The sequence below is a fragment of the Helianthus annuus genome, chromosome 8, assembly GCF_002127325.2.
Source record: "Helianthus annuus cultivar XRQ/B chromosome 8, HanXRQr2.0-SUNRISE, whole genome shotgun sequence".
Lineage (NCBI taxonomy): Eukaryota > Viridiplantae > Streptophyta > Magnoliopsida > Asterales > Asteraceae > Helianthus > Helianthus annuus.
In genome coordinates this window covers 35,719,455-35,738,740 of record NC_035440.2, presented here as the reverse complement: position 1 = coordinate 35,738,740, position 19,286 = coordinate 35,719,455, and the positions used below count along the sequence as shown (strand labels likewise).

At 35.3% G+C, this 19,286-nt stretch overlaps 1 protein-coding gene and 1 long non-coding RNA gene across 3 annotated transcripts; both read right to left on the bottom strand.

Moving 5' to 3' along the window:
* Positions 1–441: 441 nt before the first annotated feature.
* Positions 442–2,163, bottom strand: LOC110872637. 2 transcript variants are annotated; one of them, XM_022121479.2, is made up of 4 exons: positions 2,033–2,163; positions 1,547–1,937; positions 1,076–1,189; positions 442–917 (listed from the first exon to the last, which is right to left on the bottom strand). In XM_022121479.2, exons 1-4 carry the CDS (start codon positions 2,114–2,116, stop codon positions 778–780), a joined length of 729 nt encoding a protein of 242 aa, XP_021977171.1. In that variant the 5' UTR covers positions 2,117–2,163; the 3' UTR covers positions 442–777. The 2 variants fall into 2 exon arrangements, with proteins under 2 accessions (XP_021977171.1, XP_021977172.1); XM_022121480.2 differs by having other exon boundaries at positions 1,076–1,186.
* A 14,278-nt stretch (positions 2,164–16,441) lies between these two features.
* On the bottom strand, positions 16,442–17,235 carry LOC110871028. Its single transcript, XR_002553435.2, has 2 exons — positions 17,059–17,235; positions 16,442–16,673 (listed from the first exon to the last, which is right to left on the bottom strand). It is a non-coding gene; the product is annotated as an uncharacterized LOC110871028 (long non-coding RNA).
* Positions 17,236–19,286: the final 2,051 nt, after the last annotated feature.

Genomic DNA, 19,286 nt, shown 5'->3' with positions numbered 1-19,286 from the left:
CAGCCACTTTTTCTGAATTACGCAGAGGAACCGGTTCTGGTCAAATGTTGGTAGTTTTTATATTTTTTAATTTTTTAATTTTTTTTTTGTTATGGAGGGCTTGCCATAGTCATAGTGGGCTTTTGTAATAGGACGGTTTGGTTAATGTAGTCAGCCGCGTATTTTTTGAGCTTTGTCTCGGTTTTGACTAGATCTAGTATCTTTTTTTTTTCGAAAGTTAAATTTCATTCACAAACACCACCTAGCCAACAGGACTAGATCTATATCTAGGGCCTTTGGTTGTTTTGTAGGCTCCCAAAGCTTGTTTTCGGAAGTCGAGTTTTGTAATTCCATACATAGGATATGCCTCCCGAAATGTTGTACTTGTTTGTTTTATTTAACAATCATTAACATGTTAAACAACCCCTTATAACTTGTAGTATATGTTTAACAAACTACAAAAGAAAATCACAAATCTTTAAGGAAAATGAAGTACACGCGTGACGGGTTAGCGCATGTTTCTAAAAACTTGAACTTAAACAAAATACTAAAATCAATCTAACAAAAACTCCTTACATTATTCTACCTCATCAAATCTTCAATCTTGAATCAGCCATGTCTTTTGTACAAGTTCTTATGCACAAAATACAACGCTAACAATTTCTTTTTCCTAGTCCCCCTTCTTCAAACAAAAGGAATCTTGAAATTCTCCAACCAAAAGTAGTTAAAAATCATGGATACCTTATTTCACTTTTGTACATTCATCCCATTGTCAAACCTCAAGAATGGAGTAGTTAGTTAGTAGGTCCACTCTTGAGGTAGAAGCACAGCCGGGTTGTTCACCGACGACTCCATAACCACGTCGTGGACGTTACCTCGCCGCGGCTGCTGGGCAGCTAAAATCACGCCTTTGCTTCGATGGCGATCCATGAACAATTCTACAAATTAATGATTCATTTAATGAAACACAAAAAAGGACAAACCTAATACATAAGGGTCCAGGTCACCCGTTATTTACCCTGTCTTTCTGATTCCATGACTAGAACTAGAAATGCAAGGTGACGAAAGAAGTAAAGTGAGATCGAAGTAGAAGTACCATAATGTGAGATGAACCCGCCATTGATGTAAGTTTGATTTTGAGGTGGTGCGACGGGGATAAATGATTTAGCGGATGATTGAATTATTCCAGCTAGATTAGAAGGCGAACCTGCTGTCATAAAAACTTATTAATTAGGCCTTTGGGTACACTTTAACTTATCTTAACTCCACCTAAGTAGCACATCAACCTTTCTTCCCCATTTCAATTTACATCACTCCTAGGAAATGGTTTAATCTTTTTAACTTCATGTAACCATATTTTTAGTGGTTTTTGGCTTAAAAAATAAAAGAATAATTAATTCAGTCTCTTTAAATACGGTTAACATGTTAGCATACAACCCAGTTAATGTCCCTTAACAAAAGGACGGGGCCGTTTGCAATCTCGGTTAACATGACATGTCACCGTTAACACCCCAAATGTTATAGTACACCCCATGGCCTGAAAGGAACACGAGTAAGACAATTATACCTTGTCGAATTCGAGATTCAGCTGGGTTGTCACAGTATCTGCGGGGCAAAAACACACCAGTACCCGCACATTCCCTCTTCACATACATATCACCATCATCACAACGGCCACTAGATCGATCCAGAACAACTGATTTACATTGAATTGGGCCATGTTGGTGACGTTGATTTTGAACTTGTGGACAGAAATGCTGCTGCCAAGAAGAACGATGAGGACGATTAAAAGCGTGTGGTACTCCGGTCACATCTTTGTTGCTCATCTTCATCTTCATTCTTGCAACTTGGCTCGCCGCAGCGTAGATCATATTCCAAGCATCTTCGTCACCTTTTGCAAACACTGGTGGCATAAGTGGTTGAATATGACTACAACCCGACGGGCCAAGAGTAGGTTCCTAAAATGCAACAAAAATAACATGAAACACCTAAGTATCAGATGATCTAATGCATTGTTTCACTAAATGTCGAGTTAAGAAAAAGAAAAAAAAACCTTGAAGGTTTTCGGTTTATCGTCGGTGGAGGTGAACTCGTATGGGAAATCATCAGGGAAATTGAAAAGGTTTTCTTTATCCATTTGGAAGGAGAGAAAAGGATGCAGGGGAAGAAGAAGAAGAATGTAGATATAATAAAGAGTGAAAGTGAGTCGAATCTTGAGTACATAAGCTTTTTAAATACTAATAAATATTTCAAAGAAAGAAAACACGAGTAACAAAGTTTCTAACACCACGCGTAGTCACTGGCGGAGCTTAGAGTAAAGTGGGGGCTGCAAACCCCACCCCCCCCCCCCTCCCTCCGAATGTTTCGGTTAGAAGTGTAAAATTTCGGGTAGAGTAAAGAGACATTTTTCTAAAATGAGTGTAGTGGGGATGTGAGCATTATGTTAAAAAGGAGAATGCATGTAACAGGGCAAGAAAACAAGAATGCATGTGATTGGCCAAAGAATTGGAAGTTGGGTGCAGATTAAAGAACGATGGAAACCAAATTTGCCTCAACAACGCCCAGGGGCGGTCATATGGGCGTTTGGGGGCGTGCTTTTATGGAAAAACGCCCAAAATTAGTACCACTATGGGTGGTCTAAACAAATGATACCCGGAACAATTTTATAATTGTACTAAACTAGTAGATGCCCCGCCCGCGTTGCGGGGCGATGGCCGAATAATTCTCAACCAATTAAAAAAATACTATTATAATTTTGCTAGGAATAAAAAAACGATGATAAGACCGTAATTTTGGGCTTAGGGCAAAGCTATAATTTTTCTGGACTAATGAGCCAGTGTTAGGCGGCTCCTTCACACGAAAAAAAATTAAATCGAGTAAACCAATTAAAAAAAACCTTTATAGTTTTGGTAAAAAACTAAAACGATGGGGAAAACGTAATTTTTAACTGAGGGCCAAATCCTAAATTTAATTCGGGGATAAATCGTAAACTAAATGGACCAACGGGGGAGTGCCAGGAAGCTGCCGGCATGACTGTAATTTTACACTTGGGGCAAACTTGTAATGTCACCAGGAAAACAAACAAAAACGATGGGGAAAATGCAAATTTAAGTTGAGGGTAATATCGTAACCTGGCTTTGAGAAAAAAAAAAACTAATTGCAAAATTATAAATTTATACGGGGCAAAATCGTAATTTGGAACTGAGAGTAAAATTGGAATTTTTGGCTGGGAGCAAAAGCGTAAATTTATTTTTAAGTGGGGGTAAAAACATAATTTTCAACTGATGGGAAAATCGTATTTTTAAGGGAAAAAACAATTGCAAAACTGTAAATTGAAACGGGGTAAAATCATAATTTTTAACCGGGGGCAAAATTGAAATATTTAGCTGGGAGTAAAAACGTAAAATTATTTTTAAGCAAGGGCAAAAACATATTTTATAACTGATGTGAAAATCGTAATTTTAAAAAGGGATAAAATCATAAATTTGTTGGGCCAATAGGGAAGTGCCAGGCAGCTGCCTGGCACTATTAAAGTCGCCGCCCATTCTGCCCAATGAAGGGCCGGCACTATTGCTTGTCGGTGCCGACCTTGTGTTTTGTAGTAGTGGAGAATAAAAAAATGGGTCCGTTGGAAACTAAAGTTAAAGAGTTAAAAGGGTGACATTTTTTGACTGGTAATTACGAAAATTATTGTTATATTAAGCTTGTTTAATACGCAAGGTGTGTTTGGATTAATTAGTTTAACCTGTTTGGTTAAATCTATGGACATGCTAACCCGCTGAACCCATTTCTTACAACCCTATCAACCTAATTATCATGTTTAAAGCTTGATTTCTACATGTCAATCTATCAAATTGTTATAGATGGGTCATGTATGACTTACATTTTAAATGTGTGAGTTACAAAAAAAAATTGTTGACACAAATAAAAAATAAAATATGGGGTGTGCCCACTTTAATATTTCAATCAGCGAACCCATCAACCCACAAATCAAAAACTAGTTACACCCCAACTCAAAATAGGAAAGCCCCATAATTACAAACATATTTTATTTGTTTATATTCTTTACAGATATTTGAAAGCGTTATGTATAATAAAAAGAATTAAAGATATATCTATGTTATTAGTTTAAAAACTATTTAGTTAACTGCTAGTTGTTACAAGTTAAGTAATAAAAAATTGTTTGCTTTTGAAGTTTCTCAAAATATTAAATATATATTGATATTTTAGTCCAAGCAACATGACAATGGAGAGTGTCCAACCTTAATTGCCATGTGGCATAGACATGCGTGCTTACACATACACGAGGTACTAAAGTAATCCCATGATTTTTGGCTTCAAACACAAGTGACTGGAACTATAAAATTATTTATGTTAATTAATGTATTCATTGTTTATTGAAAGTGCAACTTAAAGTGTATAGTAACAATGCATTTCATAGGGATATTATATTTTCAAGTTTGTAAACACATTACACTTGTATACGATACACAACAAACACATATAAAACTTAAGGTTGTAACTTATAAGTCAACTTTCTTTCGATACTTAACATACCCTCGTTCGACATTTGGCCATGAGGAATATGCAAACTCAGATCGGACCTAAATTAAAGAAATAAATATGAGGGCACACCGTTGATAACGATATCTAGTGGTTTGAGAAACATGCAACATTAGGACCAAACCAAAAGCAACATGTTTTAAGTGTTGGTGATGTATTGACTTAGACTACACTTAAATCAAGAAGAAGATTTTGAGGCCAAGTTGCTTTAGCAACAACATTGATAACACACGTACGGTGGGCTTCGACGCTAGAACATGACACAACATGGACCGACGTGCCTCATGACACCCTGCCTAGTCGACAACAATGTAGGGAATGAGATGATAAACTAAGGTGATCAAAGATTGAGCCCATGGGTTAGTAAACCTTGTGGGTACGTACTAAGTATATATTTGAGCGTAAGGAAGTGTGTTTTTTATCTCCATTATTAGAGGGCCTTATTTTTGTTGGTTTTTATTGTTTAAAAGGTGATGCACATAGAATAATGAAAAACGACGTGTAGTATGTATTGTTAATTAATTAAACATATAAATACAATAAACCAAATCTTCTAATTATAATTAATATAATTACAATAAAAAATATTAACTGATATACTCTAATACTCTCGTATAAAAAGTTTAAAACCTCATTAGCCATTACTATAGTAATCAACTAATCACCATGGGTGGAAATCCTATTGTAGGCATTAACCCCAATGAGATGGATGATTGTTGCTATTTTTTTAGAATGACAATTCACGCACTCTTTAATTCTACTATTAAGTGATACATTTTTTTCACTGTAGAGATTGAACTCTTACTATTTGAAAATGCAATATCTAGTCCAACACCTTGATACCAATATTAGATTAAAGACCCTTTGGTGGTTATTGCTAGCTACTTAGATGATAGTTATTTTGTAGGTAGTTATTCCTAACATCACCCATAATTAACGGGTGGTTTGGATCATAATACAAAACAGACACAGTCCCAATACTCATTTACTGGCTTGATGTGAATAATGTGATTGTGAAGCACGCATCCTAACGCATCATTTCAACATTGTTGGCCAAATCTTATTTGGTGTTCTTTTGTTAATTTACAACCTTTCTTATAACATATTGAAAATATATTGTTTATAATATTTAAGACAAAAGAAAAATATTTTTTATTTCATTTAATCTTCGGTCAAGTCAAAATAATTTTTTAGTACCAACTCAAACTTTAATAAAGGTACTGGTCTATCAATAGTTTATTTAATCTGATTTATTTACAGCATACTACTTAAATTAACCCCTATAATTTTATTTTCACATCCTTAAAGCTAGTTGTAGTCATAAAACCCCTTTGGGAACGTTATGCGACAAGTGGCGCGCCACGTCATGCAAGAATTTCATGGGACGTTATATCACTAGAGCGCGTAGTCATGAAGTCTCTACCTATCATTACCTAATTATTAATTTTCATTTTTATTAATTAATTAAAAAAACACTTAACTATTTTAGATTGGTCAAAATTTTGAAACTCTCCTCCTTCACGCTGCGATCAACATACCACCCCCAACATTTTGAGACCCCATAGCGCCGCCTGTTTTGGTGTGCCCAGGCGCTATGGATGAGATTGGGGTGATATACCGCCCCATTACGCATGATCTAATGTATACGGGCTGTATTAGGTTATACGACCCGTATAGAATGAATTTGTATAGAAATAAATGCATTGGAATCTTTTTTTGTTTTACATGTATACGGACCGTATAACATTATACGAGCCGTATACAATTGTATACGAGCAGTATAATGTTATACGGTCAAATATGTTTATTTTTGTGAGGTTTGATCAGATTTTTGGGTTTTAAGATAGGGCTAAATCTTTCGTAGGGGGGTAAGGATGGTGCCGAGGTCTTAATAGAAAGCGGTTGATAGTCTCGTCTGCTAGGCTTTTCCGTATACGGGCCGTATAATGCTATACAACCCGTATATAAGTTTTTTTCTGTGTAAAACCGAACAACCATTTAATAAATTTTAGTAATTCTTTAGATAGCGTTTTTAGTGTCCGGTGTTTGTTGGGTTGTTTGTAGCTAGGGTTCAGAATGCTTGAATATGGTGATATTAGAACACTGTACACTGCATGTAAACACAGTGGCTTTGTGATGATATCTTACAAATTAGGAACCACATATTCGTGTGTTGCAGTTTGGAAAGATGACTGAATAGAGATCTGAACCAACCAAAATCCACAAATTCCAGCGTCTTGTGATCTTCTTACATCTCAGCATATGCCATCCACCATAAATTTATTTCTTCTACTCAGCCAGATCCACCACAAATTCCACGGGTTTGTGTCCAATGCAAGGATCTTCGAATGCGGTATATGTACGTTAAATTTCATTAAACTATACTGTTATTTGGCCAAAGTGAGGCGCTTTGGGGGGGGGGGGGGTTAATTTTTTAAATCAAGGATGTTCTGATATCGAGTTATACGTTCATTGTAAAAGTTTTCCTAGCTCGCTACCGATGTATGCCGATGTTCGTCCGTTAACTACCGGATTGAGTACTTTCGTGGTCTAATCATATCAACTATTCACTACATGGAGCAGATAACGGTGAACTTTACGTCGGAATTAGATGTGCTAAAAGAGCGGAAATCGGTGGGAATAAGTTGATTAACAGAGGATTCATCGCGTATAAGTTGGTTTATGTGAACCGTTTCTAGCTAGGGTTTGTTGGGTTGTTTGTTGCTAGGGTTCAGAATGCTTGAAGGTTTATTATAAACACCTTGGTGAAAGTTATCATTTTTTGGGTCAAGTGAAGCAATGAATGGAGGAATATATTTTACTTATTTTATGTTTAATATATGAAGCATATTATATAAGTTTTTAGATGGTGTTTGTAAGGTTTAATTGCCTTTTGTAACTTTGATTGACATCTATCATTGACATCAATCATTAACATCAAAAAAGGAGAACTAGATTCTTCGAGAACTAGAAAATGAGAAAATACGGAACGAGATTCTTCGAGAACTAGAAAAGGAGAAAAAACGGAACGAGATTCTTCGAGAACTAGAAAATGAGAAAATACGGAACAAGATTCTTCGAGAACTAGCAAAAGGAGAAAATACAGAATGAAATTCTTCGAGAACTAGAAGAGTAGAAAATACAGAACGAGATTCTTCGTAAACTAGCAAAAGGGGAAAATACGGAACGATATTCTTCTAGAACTAGAAAAGGAGATAATACGGAACGAGATTCTTCGAGAACTAGCAAAAGGAGAAAATACGGAACGAGATTCTTCGAGAACTAGCAAAAGGAGAAAACACGAAACCAGATTCTTCCAATCCATCCACACACACCATTTCACCCACACTCTTCACCTTCTTCCACTAAACCATTGAATCCCAACGCTTCTCCTTACATTACTCATCATTTCGTGAATCGAGTTCATTAAGAAGTAATGAGTGCTGAATAATTGCAAGACTGTTTGTCGGAGAACCGTTGTGTATTTGCTTACTGATTATCTAGGGCTAAATTTGTGTATTTGCTTACTGATTGTTGAAAAGATTTGTTGAAATCGAAGAAAAGAGTAAAAAGGATGAAATGAGGCGTGTTATGTTGGAAACTGAGGTTGACAATTTGAAGTAAAACATTTATATTTGCAAGTAAAACATTTAACATCTCATTATCGCAAATGCAATACCTACAAAATTTGATAGGCACTAGTTGTGAATACAGAAACTTAACAAGAGAAGCAACTAAAAAAGCGGTGAACGGTGAGGAACAGATTTAAATGTTGAATTGACCAAAACGCAGTAACGTTGAGGATTTAGAACTACGAACTTTGTTTGAGTTAGTTAATATTACAACAATATGGTGATATTAGGACACTGTACCATGGAATGCATCCTTAAACTTGATAGCAGCTTTTGCATTTGTAACTGTGAATCTCTTCCCTCCAAAACCACCACCAATATGGGTGATGATGAAGGTTCATTTGGGGAGAATGTTCTGGAAATTGAAGGAAAAAGGACTTTGTTATGGTTTGGTAGGTTTTATACAAGGGTTAAAAAGCATACACACTCACATCCCTTTGATCACCATAACCAATAACCTTCACCTTTTCACTGTCACTGCACTCCATCCCAGACTCTCCCATAGTTTCTGTACCCATCTTCCTACGACATGGCGTCTAAATCCTTGAATACCAACGTTTCTCCTTACATTACTCGTCATTTCATGTATTCAAGTTCAATAAGAAGTAATGACTGTTGACTAATTTCCTCATTGGTAGTTGTTACCATAACCATTATCCCTTTGATAGTTGTTACCATATCCATTATCCCCTTGGTAGTTGACACCATTATTTCATTACCTTAAGCTTGATCTTATTTCATCTTCGAGAACTAGAAAAAATGAGAGAATACGGAATGAGATTCTTCGAGAACTACATCTATCCATTATCCCCTAGATTTCATTAGGATATAATTATAATTTCCCTATTATAAGGCCCATCGTTTACCGTGGAATGCATCCTTAAACTTGATAGCAGCAATATGGTGATATTAGAACATTATACACTGCATGTAAACACAGGGGCTTTGTGATGATATGTTACAAATTGGGAACCACATATTCGTGTGTTGTAGTTTGGAAAGATGACTGAATAGAGATCTGAATAACCGATACAACCCACTTGTAACCCAACTAAAATCTCCTTGAGTCTAAATTCTTGCTTAAACGATGTTCTAATATCGAGAATGTTTAATTAGAAAAAAAAAAACTAACCACAATCAACGGTCACAAAACAACATTCAAAGCCACCCAAACGTTGGCTTTCGCCAACTAGTTCGCGTAGGCCTCAATGACACCCCATCTTAAAACCACCAGGGCGGAGTGAGGGACGCTATCCTGCTGATATGGGAGGGGCGCGTCCCACACCAATTGATCTTCTATATACAAGAATGATATGAGATTTGAATAAATTACTATTTACTCATTTAACTTCTTATTATGATACATTATTTCGCGTGAAAGAAGGGTCTTAATTCAAAGTATGGTGCTGCATAATTAATCTATGACGTAACCATGGTTGATTTGGTACACCACGTATGGTCGGTTCGGTATGTACCACCTGAGGGAGATGAAGAAACGGAGGACGAGGAAGACGAAGTTGGCGAGGGTGAAGAAAGCGAAGACGAAAACTAGTGTTTTTTTTTTTTAATTTAATCGGATGTTTTTTTTATTTCTAGTATTGTATTTTTTTTTAATTTAATGAAGTATTTAAGTTAAAAAAAATAATTGTGAAATGATTGAATGGGGGTTATTGGCATAATGCCCCACTACGCCACTCCAACGCTGACTAGGATGCCACGTGTCGGATAATGCCCCATGATGGGGGCATTATACCAACTTACCACTACACATGGTCTTAGAGTGATAAACTTTTGAGGGTTAAAAAGAAAAAAAAAAAGGTTGGTACGGGTTTACCTTAGGCTACAGGGTGCCCTAGGGGCTTTATCACGCCATGTCACATAGGGGGCTTTAAAGCTTCTTCCTTTAACTTGCATGCAATGGTTTAAAGCCCTCTATTAGACCACCCGTAGTGGTTAAGAAAAATAATGCCCCCACCATGGGGCATTATCCGACACGTGTTATCCTAGTCAACATGGGGCGTTATTGCAAAAGTGGTGTAGTGGGAATAATGCATCTTCCAATCATTAAACAAAACCCAAAAAAAAAAAAAACAAAGAAATTGCTCATTGGCTAGTCAAACACTTGATCACTCCCCATTGGCCACCATTTGATCACTTCAGCGTTATATTTAAAACGCTAGCATGCAAATTTTCAAAAAACGCCTTATAACGCCTAGTGTAGTGGGGGAGGGGGGGGGTTGGGGCGTTTTTTTTCAATTTTTTTTAAACAAAACACAAAAAAAAAGATTTGATTGGTTGAAGTTAATGGGCACCACCTTCTTTTCCCTTTATCAGGCGTTAGCATGCTGGGGAGGACTGTATAGCGCCCCCATTTAATTCCCTGTGTGTGGTCCATAATTGATGGCTAACAATAGTCATTACGACCATGAAGAGTAAGTTTAGCCAATTTCCCGCCATTTAAGCTAATTACCATGATTCATGTTTCCACTAACTCAAGTAGAAAATCATGATTAAAATGATATTATTTTGTGTAACGAAATCTATATTTTAAAATAGTTAAATATATATGATTAAATTATGGGTTGGTGATAATAATAATAACGGATTGGTATAGCAATAATTAATGGAAGAAACTTTATTCGAGAAAGAATAAATACGACAACAAGAAACCTTGATGGAATATTTGATCTCCGGCTAGATTTATTTCAATCGCCGGTAATGGGGCCCGGCTACCGGATATTAAATTACATTTACAGGCTTTAAATTTTCCGACGAAATGTATTAAAGTTTTCTGCCGGTCAACGTATTTTGGTCAAAGCTCACAAAGCATCTGCTCAGAGTATCCTATCCATCTTGAAGAGTATGGACAAATAACAAGAATGTCCAAACAGAAAATTGTTATTATTTTTTTAGAACGGCAAACTTAGTTATTTATTAAATCTACTCTTAAATATTACACAAATGTCTATTACAACTTACGAGACTAGAATTCGTATCACCTGGGGTTTAAGTTTTTGGGTGGTGGTAGGATGGGGTGGGGGTGTGGGTGGGTGTTTAGGTTTTGGGTGGTAGTGTAGTGGATTTAGGTTTTTAGATTGTTGGACACTTGTCACTCTATAAAGCCCTCTTACACTTCTTACAATTAGGAGTATTTGTAGAATAACTTAGGGTGAGCGGGGCACTCCCCTAAGAGGGGAGTCCCCTCTCTTACGCACACCCAATCAGGTTATGCTACGTCAACTCCCCTCTTAAACTCCCCTCACACCTCAATTTGATGGCGGCACTCCCCTCTAGGTGACTTGTTTTTTTATTAAAAAAAAAATCATTGGTTGGTTGAATGGGGGTCCACCTTCTCTCCCCTCCACTCTTCGGTGCCTATCTCCCGAATTTGGTCCCTGATTTTGGTCGCCGATTGAATGGCGGCACCACCCCTCTTCGGTGGATTTGGTCCCCGCATGGGGTCACCGAGGGTGCCCCCTCACCCTTAACACAGATATTGTAAGAGCATTCACATCCTAACCATCAAATTATGTGAGGAGGGGTTTTTATATTATAAAGGGTATAAAAAGTGGTTGTGAGTAGAGGAGAGAGAAAATGTTACTGTTCATCTGTATATTTGGGGGGACACTGTTCACCCGTTATAATTTTTTAATATATTTTGAAAGTGGTTGTGAGTGGAAGTTAGAGAAAAATAAAATGATAATATTATTTAATTGAAAGGAGAGAGAAAAAATATTTATTTTTAGTGGAAATATATTGATATAGGAGTTGTTTTTTAGTGGAATGTATGTATAATTTGATGGATTGGATGTGAATGCTCTAAAATACTCCATACCCTATAAATGTTTTCCCTATAAATGAAAACATTTATATTTATAAGTACAGAATGGATAGAAGCACTAATCTTTCGAGAAATTTAACTTCTCTTTGTTGCGGACTGAAATTCTATATTACATAATAAAATAAAGTACTATGATTAGTTTAATCCAAAGAAACTTAAATGTCTCCCGTATAGATGGACAAAACCGGTTTCACTCCGACTCAAACCACCAATTTGTATATTGGTTCCCCTGTCGTCACCCAAATCGATTTCAACCCGACCAAAGAGAAGTTTTTTTAAACTCTGATTTTGGGTACCAGTTTCAACCCGATCCAAACCGACTTGAATAAGGTTCGAATATTTTTCCCCTTAATAAATTTGAATAGGGTTCGAATATTTTTCTCCCGAACCGGTTTATGATCTAAACTTGTATCTCCTCAATTTTGACGAAACCGATTTGGTTTACAGCCCAAACCGGTTTGTATACCTCTACAGTCTCCCAAAGCCCAACTACGTCACTAAAACACCTTTAAAACTTTAAAATTCTTCTAAACCATAGCCTCGTCAGCTAATGAAAATGGGCCTGAGTTATATTTGAAAAGCTCATTATAGTAGTCCAGTCCATTTTAATAAAGTGATTTGATCGATTAGATTTAGAAATAAAATCTGGTAATACACTAATACCTATATTTGAAAGCCCAAATAATGCGTCATTATATGGTTTTAAGCTATTCTCTTTTTTTCCTGACCTTAAATTCACGGTTAATTGATTCATAACCATACTAAAACTACCATAACGATCGGTTATGATTATGATTGGGTGTAACTATTGGCACACCCAAATGCCTATATACACCCCAAAAAGGGTTTTTTTGTCCTATATGCACACCTTGCAGTGTCGAGTTGTTGCTAAAGCGCGGTGTTTTGGTCCGACAAAAGACTGACCGGTGTCTGACGGGTCTGTTGACCGGATTAAAACGCTGAGCTTTGACTGCGTTTTGGTCCTGTCAACCAGACAAAAGACTGACCGGGTGTCTGGTTGACAGGACCAAAACGCGGCCAAAGCTCGGCGTTTTGGTCCGGTCAACAGACCCGTCAGACACCCGTCAGTCTTTGTCTGGTTGATCGGACCAAAACGGCGCGTTTTGGCCACAGCTCGACACTGCAGGGTGTGCATATAGGAAAAAAAAAAAAAAAAAACCTTTTTGGGCTGACTATCTACACACCAAGTGTGCAAATACTCTCCCCCTTATGATTATTCATTAACAAGTCATTTCAGTTATGATCTTGTATCCAAGGGCGTAGCTTTGTGGGGGCAAGAGGAGGCGGCCGACCCCTCGAACTTTTCGCTCAGTAGTGGAGAATATGTAGTTTTCGTACAGAAAATTTTGGGTATATACGTTTTCAACCCCCCCCCCCCCCCCGGTTTTGTAGAAATTTTTGGTATATACGTTTTCGACCCCTCGGTCGGAAATCTCAAGCTTCGCCACTGCTTATATCAAAACTAACCCATTAACACCCCTATTTAAATGTTCGAATTTGGAAATCAAAAACAAAAACAAAACATATATGATCGTTTCTAGTGTATTATTGAAGCTATAACTCGCCATGTCTCGTGAGTAGTCGTAGAAAAGTTTGAATTTGGAAATCAAAAACAAAACATATATGGTGGTTTCTTGTGTATTATTGACGATATAACTCGCTATGACTCGTGAGTAGTCGTAGAAAAAAATCATAAACTTCTTCAACAAACATGAAATAATGAGTCATGTTTTGTTAATTAATCATCAAACTAAAAACCTAATTTTTACTTTATAATTATAAGTTACCTACATAGTCTGATATTGTTTTATAAGATTTTCTTTTATAAATCAGGTCTGTGTTTTCAAGGGTTTTTAGACTTTTCCACCGCCCCTTAAATTTGGTCTTTTTTTCTTTCTCGCAAACACGTTTTTCAAATGTTAAATACTTTCAGGACAGGATATAAACAAAAAGTCTTAAAAACTAAAATATAGAAAAAGAAAAACACACACACTCCTAACCAGTGGCAGCAGACCCAAGATTTTTTTCCTGTGGATGCGAAAATTTTTTAAAGATTTTAGACCCCTAGCTATATAAAAAAATCGGTTCTTAGCGGATCGGATCGGGTCGGGTCATGTAAAACAAGTAAAAACAAACAAACAAAGTTTCATAGCGGGTCGAATCAGATCGGGTCGAGTCCATTTCAATTCTCAAACAATCAAACCCTAGTTCCTAACTTTCTATCACATTAACAAACAAAAAAACATCAAGAGTAAACTGCCATTTTGGTCCCTGAGGTTTGGTTACTTTTGTCACTTTAGTCCAAAACTCAAACTTTTTGCATCTGGGTCCCTGTGGTTTCAGTTTTATTGCCATTTTGGTCCAAAAATGAAATCAGGTCATACTTGTCTTATAAAATCTTGTAATTTTGTCATTTTCCTCAGGGGCAAATTTCTAATTAAAGACCAAAGTATGTTATAAATAAGTTTTTTTTGTTCTTTTATTGAATGATTAAGAGAAATAAAAGTAGGGATGGTTTGAACTTTGATGTTTGAGTAAACTGCCATTTTGGTCCCTGAGGTTTGGTTACTTTTGCCACTTTAGTCCAAAACTCAAACTTTTTGCATCTGGGCCCCTGTGGTTTCAGTTTTATTGCCATTTTGGTCCAAAAATGAAATCAGGTCATACTTGTCTTATAAAATCCTGCAATTTTGTCATTTTCCTCAGGGGCAAATCAGGTCATATTTGTCTTATAAAATATGATATTTATTTATAAAAAAGAAATGATCATTTTGCCCCTGCGGAAAATGACAAAACAACAGGATTTTATAAGACAAATATGACCTGATTTATTTTTGGACCAAAATGGCAATAAAACTGAAACCACAGGGACCCAGATGCAAAAAGTTTGAATTTTGGATTAAAGTGGCAAAATTGACCAAACCACAGGGACCAAAATGACAGTTTACTCTTGATGTTTTTTTGTTTGTTAATGTGATAGAAAGTTAGGAACTAGGGTTTGATTGTTTGAGAATTGAAATGGACTCGACCCGATCTGATTCGACCCGCTATGAAACTTTGTTTGTTTGTTTTTACTTGTTTTACATGACCCGACCCGATCCGATCCACTAAGAACCGATTTTTTTATATAGCTAGGGGTCTAAAATCTTTAAAAAATTTCCACACCCCCAAGAAAAAAATCCTGGGTTCGCCACTGAAGCCACTATCATTATTTATACGTTACTAATGGTTTTGAATAAGTTATAATTTTACTCTTTGGTATTTTCTTATAGAGAAGATATTAATTCACTTCATTTTTCAACTTAGTTTTGAAACTCTGGCTTTACTGAATCATTTTTATTTAACAATAAACCATGTTATTAAACTACATACCAAATTATTACTCTATTAGTTAATATGGAAAATGTTATAACCAATGAGTCATACAGAATACAGACCGTATGATATAGGCGAAATGTGGTAATTTAAACCATATGATAGAAAAACGAGTTGTATGGCATGGCGCAAAAAGGTCATATAGGTTGTATGTATGAGAACAAAATTATATGGCTCGTATGGTGTTTTGGTGTTCTGATTGATAAAGAAATGTCTGATTTGACCATCGGATGACCTATATAGGTTGTATGACATTTTTTCTCCATTTCATATGATCCGTGTAACTCATACAACCCGTATGATATGACATGTGACTTACTGTACACTTTTAGGATGGGAGGTTTAACATCAAATATTATACTTTGGAAAGAATATAAATAAACACTGGGCATAAAGATGGTAATTAAAAATATAAAATTAGTTATAGCTGGCTATATAAAAGTACATGCAAAACATTAGGATCATGCTGTGTTGAACTGTTCATTAAAAGGCATGATTTTCCACATTCTTGTCCAGCTTGTTTATTAAAAAGACAAAGGAGACGAAATGTTAAAGACTAATTTGTTTTCAGAGAACATCACGAAAAACAATTTCTATGTGTCACGCGGAGTAGCTAATTTACTCGCATAGACTTACAAAATCTGTCTTTTAAATTCGAGTCTTCCAAAAATTGTCTTGTTTTTCTAGCATAGATTATGATATACGGTTGAGGTTATGCTTTTTTTATGTTCGAATAATTCATGGTTTTATGTACTATTATTGGACTATAAAATGATATAAGAGTAAGATTATTACGCGACTATAAAGTTACATTTGCCATGACTATATACGTGAAATTGTTATCGTATGAACATAGAGGTATAAAACACTCGTTAAAACTGATAATGTTGTGATTTTCTCTTTGTTTTATGTCGTATACAATTATACTACAAAGACATGGAATTCGACCTAAACCAGATGGAATTATCAGAGTTTAACTTTTTTATTGTTTATTTGCGATTCTCTCTTTACTATCTAGTGAAGGGAGATAAAACAAATCATATTTGGATACAATTTAAATAATAAAGTTTCACATATTTATTCTTCGCTATGAATTGTAAAGAATCATGTAATTTCATGCCATTAAACACGATGATCTTTCCATGAGAGGCATTGTAGCTTAGAGCAAGATCCTTCCCATATGCTTTTGCACCTTTCATTACTTGATGCTCCATCACAACACCTACACTCCACTCCAAGTGTAGCAAACACCCTTGCATACTCTATGTTATATAACATATATCATTATTTGTCATGATTAAATAGCATTGTCAAAGTCTACATTTTGATATTCAAGTGTTTACCTAGTTCATGTAAAAAATTTTAAATAAATTATTTTTATTAATCCTTACTTAAAGTAATAGTAATGTAACATACTAATTAACTTTTTTTCTATCAAGAGATGGTTGTGTCTCAATAAGAGAGTGATCCATCCAAACTTTTAAAAACTTCCCACAAATTTAATCAATGAGAGAACATTACAAATCTTGATACTTGAAAAAGTTTCTTTTAATCATGTTAGCATTTTTGAATTGTGATTCATGAGTTTTAGCATATAAATATGTAAAATTTTCTTGAAATTGAAAGATGGAAATGAGAATGTCTTACTTTGAGGATAATGATTGTGAGAGTGAAAACCAAAATCTCGTGTGCATTGAGATGAACCAAAGATCATCAAAAGCAATAGCAAGATGGCCAGATTCTTGGACTTATGCATGCCCATGTCTCCAAACATAAAATCTTAAAGAATTGCACTTGTATTGGATCCAATTTTGTATTAAGATTGGCACTAAATTAACTTGAGCTTGTGTCGTCTTATATATATAAAGATCATTGGTGTCTTCAATAGAAATAAACGGCCAATGATGTGCCACGTGTCTAAAAGCTTTTCTATGGTTATTGATTTGTTACCCGGTCAAAGTTTTTAAAATATGGGACCATGAGAGGAACGATGATCATGTACCAAGTTGCAACGGTACAAGTATAATGTCTTATTTGAGAGTTTTGCTATCTCTTTCTAGATTCACATTTACACACGAGGATTTTAATTTGGCCCTATACGTACAAAAAAGTTTAGTATAGGACAACCTACGTAGACTTCACGATTTTGAATACGATTTCCTTTTACATTTAGAGTGAGAAAACTAAAAGGTCAACATTTTACTATAAGCTATATAATATTTGGATACGAGAGATAGAATTTTTGTACAAAGTGTAAAAGACAAACTCAATCATTGATCTCTCAAGATTAATGGCTCAAAACTGGGCGATGACATTTTTGTAAATATAAGGTTCAAACAATTGAAAAACAAATAGCAAAAGGATATTTTGGTCCTTTTTCACTTGAACTCTTTCCTCCCTTGTTTTTTAAACGGTTATAACTTTTTCATACGTAAATATTTAAAAAAAAAAAAAGTACACCGTATTAACGGGCATTTTATTCTCTTTAATTCGAGCAGCATATTACTATAATTTTCTTTAAAAAAAATTACATGATTTTGAATACTCATTACGTGATTTTGAATACCAGCACATGACTACGTGATTTCAAATACCGATTACGTGATTTCATTATAGTATGTGAAACCACACTAAATGATTACGTAGTTACGTAACAATAGTTGACTATATACTATTACGTGACTACGTGATTTTGAATACCTATTCCATGATTACGTAATTTCATTTTTGTATTTTTATGTGAAACACACTGAGTGATTATCTTATATGCATAATTGTAATAACATTAGTTATAACAAATCATACTGAATGTGTAATCAAGTAAAGGATTTATTTTGAAAGGAGTAAATTACAAAAATCGTCCTTTATGTATGTCACTTATTGCAAACTGTGTCATTTATCTTCAATAATTACAGAAAATGTACTCGATGTTTGTAAACCCTTGCAAGTTATGTCCTTTAGCCCTAACTCAGTTAATTTTTTGTGGTTAAATCTGATCAAATGGACCCCACATGAGGGTATTTTGGTCATTTTACTCTCATGTGGGGTCAATTTGGTCAGATTTAACCACAAAAACACCCTCGTGTGGGGTCCATTTGGTCATATTTAACCACAAAAATTAACTGAGTGAGGGCTAAAGGACATAACTTGCAAGAGTTTGCAAACATCGAGTACATTTTCTGTAATTATTAAAAACAAAGGACACGGTTTGCAATAAGTGACATACATAAAGGACGATTTTTGTAATTTACTCTTTTGAAAGTGTAATCACGTAATGGTTTATATTGAATGTGTAATCACGTAATGGGTATTCAAAATCACGTAGTCATGTGTTGGGTATTCAAAATAACGTAATCACGTAATAGACTAATGTGTATTCAAAATCCTGTATTTTTTTTTTAAGAAAACTATAGCCCAAGGTATGTTAGACCTTTTGAAATTATTAAACGAATAGGACCAATAGCTTATCAGCTACAATTACCAGAAGAGATGACAGGAGTACATGATGTATTTCATGTATGTAACCTAAAGAAATGCTTAGCTGATTAATCATTGATAGTGCCTCTTCAAGACATAGAGGTAAATGAAAAGCTTAAGTTTGTAGAGAAGCCAATACAGATTGAAGATAGAAAGATCAAAAATCTCAAGCATAAGAGATTAGTTCTGGTCAAAGTAAAGTGGGATTCAAAAAGAGGGTCAGAATACACATGGGAGCTAGAATCTGAAATGAAAAGGAAATATCCTTACCTATTTCAGTGAATCTCAAGGATGAGATTTAAAACAAGGTAGGGAGGATATAACAACCCTCAAAAATGTTCTAAAACACTCCGTAATCGAAAAACTGAACTCGCATAACGTAATTTAGTTTGAAAAAT